The sequence below is a fragment of the Tuber melanosporum genome (genome assembly GCF_000151645.1).
Source record: "Tuber melanosporum whole genome shotgun sequence assembly, scaffold_136, strain Mel28".
In the NCBI taxonomy this organism is placed as follows: Eukaryota; Fungi; Ascomycota; class Pezizomycetes; order Pezizales; family Tuberaceae; genus Tuber; species Tuber melanosporum.
In genome coordinates, this window is record NW_003298793.1 from 19,155 (window position 1) to 27,252 (window position 8,098).

The 8,098-nt window shown below is 46.9% G+C and overlaps 1 protein-coding gene; it reads right to left on the reverse strand.

Annotated features, from left to right (window-relative positions):
- Nucleotides 1-4,599: 4,599 nt before the first annotated feature.
- GSTUM_00002447001 (uncharacterized protein) lies at nt 4,600-7,274 on the reverse strand. XM_002836216.2 has 6 exons: nt 6,444-7,274; nt 6,260-6,292; nt 6,055-6,199; nt 5,702-6,004; nt 5,458-5,585; nt 4,600-5,382 (listed from the first exon to the last, which is right to left on the reverse strand). Exons 1-6 carry the CDS (start codon nt 6,599-6,601, stop codon nt 5,217-5,219), a joined length of 933 nt encoding a protein of 310 aa, XP_002836262.1. The 5' UTR covers nt 6,602-7,274; the 3' UTR covers nt 4,600-5,216.
- Nucleotides 7,275-8,098: the final 824 nt, after the last annotated feature.

Below are 8,098 nucleotides of genomic sequence, written 5' to 3' on the forward strand. Positions count from 1 at the left end.
ACTCTTCTTCATGAAGAGCTTTCCTTGGCGTAATGATAACGTTGCGATAAAGATAAAAATCTTAAAAGTATTTTATATTCATTAAAGTAATAAGTAGGAAAAGTACTTAGAATTCAATTTAATTTTATTAAAACTCGTACCACCAACACTGGCATACGACGAGCCCCCGCCGGCACAGGGATACCGCTAACCAGTATACCACTAATCCTAAGCTAACTAAGTCTACGACCCCGCACCTACCATCCCTAAGTCATGCCCGTATGGAAACTAATTACAAGACCATCAAACAACCCAGCACCCGCCCCGGTCCAAGTCTATGGCCCCTCTGGTATGAAGCCAACCAGTGCTAAGCATAGCCGAAGCCAAGCAAAAGACCGACGCGACCAGGTTCCTGGTCCAACAAACATAAAACACTACAACCCGGTCTAAATACCATCCCAAATACCTCCACCACTGTAGAAAACAAAACAAAACACACAAACTAAACCTACAAGCGACACAATGGCAGGGAGGAGGCAACTAACATGTCAACCTCTCGTACCAGCATGCCAGCCCGTCGACCCTGTGAACCTACTTTACCAGTTACCTCCGAGGAACATACAGGAGAGGAGGACTTGTACCTACTGCCTGTCCCCCAAACAAAATACTATAAACAAAGGAAATACATAGAAGTAGTAATAGACCAAAAAAGGTCAGTGGAGCCTATCTCCCACCTGTGGTGCCATGCCTCCTCCTACCAACCCCATAGCCAAACCAAAGAAACCAAACAAACCCCACAAAAGTTCAGCATGCAAGACCCAAACAAGTCCAACCAGGTGGTCACAACCCACTAACCGCACAGGTAGCCATAAGCTAGCAGGTCCATCAGAGACCTTACAGCACTCAGCAACTTCACCCAACAGCCCAAGCCAGACTGGAAACACTTAATTAGACCTCGCCCAACCTGACGCAGACCCGACCGGTACTTGCAGGTGCCTCTCCCTCCCCAATCAGCCCCCCCCAAGCCCCACGCACCAGACGCCACAGAGTCCATCCAGCCCGCCCAGCTCCTCAGACAGATCGACTATCCGATAGCCACAGGACAGTTCATACCTAGCCCCATCAGGTAGCCACTGGTCTTGGCCACACCAACAGAGCCCTGACCTACGGTATTTCGCAGCCGAGGGGGCCTACCAGCCACAGCTGGGAGCCACAAGGGAGAAAGCACCAATACTCAAAGGCAACAGCACCAGCCACACCATCCAACCCAGCCAAACCGAAGTCCAACCAATGCGGAAAAGAGTAGGCAGAGCCAGCCAAAGCCAGCCCCACAGGTCCAGCAATAAGCACAGACCGAACGACAAGCAAGAGGCAACCCCAACTGATGCAACAAGATGGGGGAGGGCAAGTGAACAGGAGTAGACAAACAGAAGGTAGGCCCCACTTGCAATGTGTGAAGCCGCCAACCACAGTCCACAACCGAACTACCCAAACACACAAACAACACAAGTGTCTGGCAGCCAATCGTCCCACACCACTCCAGGCAGAAATGAAAAACCACACCAGGGGGTAAGATTTTTCAGGGTCAACGCCATCCCCACTGAGGTGAGAAGGAGACACCTAACTGAATCACCGTAAATGCTGCAAGGACAGAAACTCTAAGGGAACAGTAATAAACAACATCGTAAGATTCTGACCGTAGAAATGAAAACATAATGAGGAGGGACTGGGCGGGCACCGCCCTGCCACCTCAGGAATGATGTGCCCAGTACGATCAGTTGAAGCTTGGGAAGGTCATCAGTCTAACCTAAGGACGTTTTGTATCGTGAGTACTAAGGATTCCGTTAAAACCCAACAAGAAACATGAGCTGGCCCAGAGAATAACATGGATGATCACCCTAAATACAATGTTCAATCCCCCTAATCGAACGCGAAACCTGTGAGTAGATGATAGACAAGAAGCCAAAGACATTTTATCGAAAGAGGCTCGTAAGCGACTGTGATGAATAGCTCGAAGTGCCAGCATCGTGAGATAACTAGCAGGCAACAAAACGAGAAGCAAACAAGTAATCCACCACGCAACACCTAACAAACCTCAACACCAAGAATCCCAGAAACTACTGAGCGAACTCAGATATCTCCCCCAGAATCCAAGGTATCAAGGTCCATTGTGTGTATGAAAGAATTGCTCGGGACGAAGCAACGGCAAGGATGAGGAAAAGTACTTAGAACGAAGAGTGAAGAACCTATCCTCCTCGGCCATATTGGCCTCCTTATATAGTGTTCTTCCCACCCATAGTCATGTGGCCCAAAGTGGTCACATGTGCGAAACCAAATCATAACAAACCAATCATGTGATCACAGTAGTCACATGCTTAAAACCCATGACCTCGTAGCAAGGTCATGTGCAAAAACTCATAAACCAATCATAACACAATAAACAAGTCATATAACTCGACTGAGTCACATGCGTGAAACCCATGACCTCATAACGAGGTCATGTGCGAAACATAAATCCTATACGCAAGGCATACCCACAAGGCATACTCGCAAGGTATACTCACCAGGTGCAAGTCTCATGACTCATATTTGAGCCATGTGCGAAAGCATCACAAATCCCACACATAACAAATCATAAGACTCGAATGAGTCATATGTGTGAAACAATAACATACCTGTGACTCATAACTATGTATCATGTGAAAACCTTTTCCGTGCTAAGCCATGTTCGTGACACTTACCTATAACTCATGATCATAAGACATGTGAAAAACCTTTTCCTCGCTAAGCCACATTTGTGACACCCCCTTACAAGGCCCCCACATCATCATACATATCAATCTCAGTTGAGTCCTGTCACTATAATGCCACAGAATTAAAGGTGTCAGAATAATACCGTATACATCACCGCTGTCCATCTGACTGGGTTTTGTTCACAGGATATATGTGAGGGAACCTTCAGCTAGGTCTGGAAAGTAGAACGGAGTGAATCCGTCAACTACGCAGAGAGTTACTAGTCTTCAAAAATGTAATTTCTTTGGCAAAGATGTTAGGTAACAGGATCTTTTCACATAAAGAGATGGTATCGAATGATAAAGGATCTCAACAAGAGACCAATACATTCACATCTACTCTACAATAACCAGAAGAGTCTAAAACTCTGAGAAACACTACCATAGAAGCCAATGGACTTCACAGAGTGTTACAACTAGGTTTCGAAACATGTTGTAGATGTGGAGGTCACTCCCCATACTACAACAGCGATCGAAGCCCTGTTATCCAGGGCAAATAAAGGTTGCTGACTGAGAGATTATTTTCCAATTCGGTGGAATAACTTCTTGTGAATTAGTAGAAAGTCCCCCGAAAATATCTGTTAGTCAGGTAGGGAGTTATGAAGGTTTGAAGTCAGGTGACCTGAAAAGGTTGTAATGACAACTACCTTCGCAGATATAACCCGCAGATGAAACTGATCATTTCATCAATGATGGAGACAATTGGGGCCAACTCAGTTCAACTTGAGAACTAGGCCTTAAGTCTAAATACTCTTATAATCGGGTAATTACTATTGAGAACAGCACGGTTCTTAGATAGTTATATCATAATTACCCAAGAGGGTGTGGTGATTTTCAGGGTCTCCAGGTGTTCGCACCTTTGAAGAATACCCGACGTTGTGAGATCTAATCAGAGAGGTACATAGTTGTATAATAATATAGATGTAGTCCATAAACACTCAGATGTGGAATATAAATATCGAAATGTCTTCCAAGCTTTAGACATCAACAAATAACGGAGAAGAGACCCTAACAATATAATATTGTTTTTACAATTCTATCTTACTTTACCATTTTTACTTCACCCCCAGTAGTCATAAACGAAATGAGTGAATCTGAACCTTCCTAGACAATCTCTGTCTAGCGAAACGAATCTTGGTTGGCCTAGACAACTCTGGAGTCTATGAGGTTGTCTCCACCTAACATTAACTACCTGAGCACCTCTTCCCCACCCCAAAACTAGCATCCCCTCAATCTATACTCAAGTACGTTGTGAATGTTGAAAGTCTGAGGGAGAAGATATGGATAGTCAGAAATTGCCAGAACTTGGAAAATATAGATTAGACTGTACTACTAGCAACTAATACTCCTACTGTAACTCGAGTAACATGGTTAGCTAGCCGTCGAATCTCACATCTCCTACCTATACAAGTAACCAGTTACTTAGCACCTCCCCAACCTAGGCCTTGTTTGGCACACTACCGTAGTATCGTATTATGAAAAACTCCCATTGTCTCCATCTTTTGCGAACTCTTTGACTACGGTAGAGAGCATAGGGGAAAAGAAATAAAAAAAACCATATCCGAAGTGAAATTTATCACCTTACCGGCCACTATGACGAGAACCAAGATCTCTTGAGACAGCTGCATACAAGGTTGAGCCATGCCAAAAACGGGGGGCGAAAAAAATGCCCTTTTTTTTTTCTTTCTGGCGTGTCAAATAGAGCCATATTACAGTATTATAAAAATTTAATAATGCCATTTTTCTCACCGACTTAATTTTTGCTATCATGAAGCTCGAACTCTCTCCCTTTAACCAAAGTGCACATATCATACCGGTAGCAGTTACCCTAAAAAAGAAAACTCCAACAGAATTGTTTTCATACCAATCTCTACCGTTTATTCCCTCTCCCCAAAATATGCCTATGATATAAACGCTTTCCTTCCCCCTATTTCCTTTCCATCCCTTACCCTGCCTACCCTGCCCCCCCCCTATGGGTTGATTAATCCGGTATCATACTAGAATGACCCCAAAACTATGGAAAAATTAATAACTTTTAACGAGTGCTTTCTAGAGAAAAAAAAACAGACCCAAAACCAATCCGAACAAATTTTTTCAAAAGAAAAAAATCTAAAATAAAAATAAAAATAAAAGCAGTGTAACGCCCTATGAACCCATTTTAAAGGGGGGGAAAGGGGGAAGGTGGAAAAAGAAAAAAAAGGAAAAAAAAGGAAAAACACAATCCAAAAAAGTAGACGGGAAGAAAGTATTGACGCGGTGTCATGCGGGAACCCACCCCATGCCATCCATACTCCGCCCTCCAGGATCCACCCCCAAATATACAATCTAATCCAACACCCAATATTCACAAGTAAAAGGCATGTACAAGAACTCCCCTATTTTTGCCTCCTCAGAATGCACGTGAACAACCACAGTCAGAGAGACCAGTGGAAGAGAGGAGATTAATCACCACCAATGCAACAAGCGGAAGACATTGTAGAAGAAACCGCCCGATTCAACGCTGTAATATCTCTCGGGTTCTCGGACATGGTTTTTCAACTGCTCCGCTTCTGCACCAGCCGGGACATCGTTGGCTAGATCCCAAGTCTTGCTTTTGGTGTTCCACCGGTGACTGTTTGGGGCGTAGTGTTAACGGACTTTTCGGAATAATACTTGGGCGGGGCTTGGAGGAACGGAGTAAGCATACCCTTCGTACTCGGTCACAACCAACGCTTTCGCCCTGTACTCCGTGATGAGAATTTCGTCGAAGCTGTAGGGAATCTTCGCGGGAACACCTTCGAATGTGGTGTCGCGGAGTGGCCAAATATCATTGACCTGTAGCAACCCAATTAGCCGTGCGAATTTGGTGGCTTGGTGAGGACCGAGGGGGGGGCAGGGAAATGCGCAAGCTTCCCCTCCCGTCGCCCTCAATTAGTGTTTCGGGCGCTTACGTGGTAGCGGTGATAATTCTTGCAATTGAGGATGTCAGGCATCGAGTCAGGCTGGGTTTCCGCGATGCCGGTGATATCAATGTACAATCCGTTTCGGACATCGACCCATCTCGCGTCAATAACATTCATTCCATCGCCCCTAACCCTTTGCCAGATCCACGGATTCACATCGAGTAGGTATTCACGCTCCACTAGGCCATCCTCCGAAACGTATTTGTGCCGGGTCATGTTATATTCGTTGCCGATCATGGTCAGCGTGTCAGCGGACATCTGGACATCGAGATCCCAATCCCACGGAAGAATCTATCATGACTTTAGCCGGCGATTCCTTCACTGGGGCCTCGGGTACCGACTTGACCGTTCCACCACCATCCCAGGAGTGTGCCATGAGCTATCCATGTTTCGATCCCCTCCTTAGCTGTTGTGAGCAGCCATGCTCGCACCATATGCTTAAGTGTATCCAGTCGTGCATCGTAGTCGACAATCTCGGAAAAGAATCTACGGTTGGATTTAGCCTCCCTGACCTGGAACAGGGCTTGGGTTGCCGCGTGAGCCTACCTCTCATCGTAATGCCCCGTCAAGTCGGTGTTCCTGTTAAACCAGACGTTAGTCACATCTGTGGGGGGCAACCCCAAAGCGTGGGTATTCGGATAGCGAGGCAACTAACCCAGGTTCATCTAACGCCGGACGAAATGTCAGTCAGTATCTTGATGACAGAAAAAAAGAAAAAAAAAGAAAAAACTCACGAAAGTACTTCGTATCTTCGGGCTCCCGACGAGGCTTCTTGGGAGATACCGGACGAGGTAGCTTTCCACCACCCCCGTCCCTCGGTATCACAGCAGCCGAGCTCACCACTGAAGCCAATGCAACCAGGCCAAGGAGAGCTTTTCGCAGCTGCATATTTTGCAGTGTGTATCGGCGTTGCCCTAGCTCCTTTTTTGTGTAGGTGTTTGCAGGCTAAAGTTTCTCGGCCCCTCCCCCTTTCCAAGGGTCGAAGCTCTAACGGCCCGGCCCACCCTCCCTCCTCCTCTAAGTGCCGATACGGGCACCTCAATGTCCAGTGAGGACCAAAAACAAACAACCAAAAGCCAGAGCAACGAGTTGAGCCAGCGAGAGAGGCTGTCAGCTCGGTAGATAAGGTGTGCGAAAGAAGGCGGCTGTCCTTCTGGGGGTGGGGTTGCTCGTGTGGGAGCTCTAGCTAGCTTACCGGTATTGTGATGCGGGTTGTCGGGGAAGGCTTTCGATGAAGGGAAAGGGTGGGCTAATGGTGTTGTGTATATATATATATATCCCTCTTTTTTTAAAAAGAAAAAAAAAGAAAAAAAAAAGTGTGTGGGTAGCAGACGTTCTGTCGTGTGCTCTTTCCTTCAATTGGGTACGATGTTGGGGGAAAAGCTGGGCGCTGATATTAATCTAGATTCATAATAATAAGTGACAGACAGCTCCTGGCCGCTCAAATGGGATGCAATCGGCAAGGGAAAGAAAGGAAAGGAAGGAAGAAGGGCGAAGCCGAAATGGACAGGAAAAGCCAAAAGCAACGAGAACCAAGAGAGTGCGAGAAGCTATAGAAGATAAAAGTAATCAATGGAACAGCGTAGGGATGCACTGCGGTGCTGGTGGATGGTGAACGAAGGCGAATCCAATGAAGAGACAGTCAGGGGGGTACGAGTAAGTTAAATAGGTTGCCTAGACTAATGCTACTGCCAGTGTACTGTACAGTACTCGTACTCGTGGCGATACAGTAGTCTAACGTTAGCTTGTTGCAAGTTGCAACGGCAACGGGTCACACAAGTCAGGAGATGGAGAATTCTTCTGGTGAGGCACACAGTACGAGTAAACAGCACGGAGCTCGAGCAGTGACCGTTTCCCACCCCAGCCCGCGCGCTGCAACAAGCAAAGATGGTGCGCCAAGTTCTTCACGAACCCGCGAAGGGGATCGGCCAGGGGCGGGGGGTGCCGGTACGAGTACACCAGCACCTGGCACCCTGATAGTTACCGGTACTTGGATGCGCTCAGTAGGAGTACTCTAAGAGTAAATCGGAATCCAAAAGGAGATTTCCGAGTCCAAGAGAGATTTAGCTGCACGAGTACCGGTACCGGTACTCGGGTGCAGTGCATGGAGCCCACACAAGTGCAAAAGCGAAACGAGGCAGCTCTAGACCCGCACCGCGCTCTCTCCTCTTCCCTTGTCCATGCTGTTACCGGTGTTTCCAATGCTGTACGAGTACTCGTACTGTACAGTACTCGAGTATCAGTGCTCGGGAACACTCGCGTAGCATCAGTGCAGCATCACCAAGGAGCGGGTGCTCGCAACTCGCCTTTCCACCACCCTGCCACTTCTGCACAGCGCAACCGTGAGGTAACAAAATTCCCGGCTTGATGACGACAGCAAGATAT

Excerpts from the sequence above, each read along its gene's own strand:
- GSTUM_00002447001 (XM_002836216.2), bottom strand. The coding sequence starts at position 6,601 with ATGCAGCTGCGAAAAGCTCTCCTTGGCCTGGTTGCATTGGCTTCAGTG. Across the intron at positions 6,293-6,443 it reads GATACGAAGTACTTTCGTGA|GAACACCGACTTGACGGGGC; the intron begins GTTTTTTCTTTT and ends CTGGTTTAACAG. Across the intron at positions 6,200-6,259 it reads ACGGGGCATTACGATGAGAG|ATTCTTTTCCGAGATTGTCG; the intron begins GTAGGCTCACGC and ends ATCCAACCGTAG.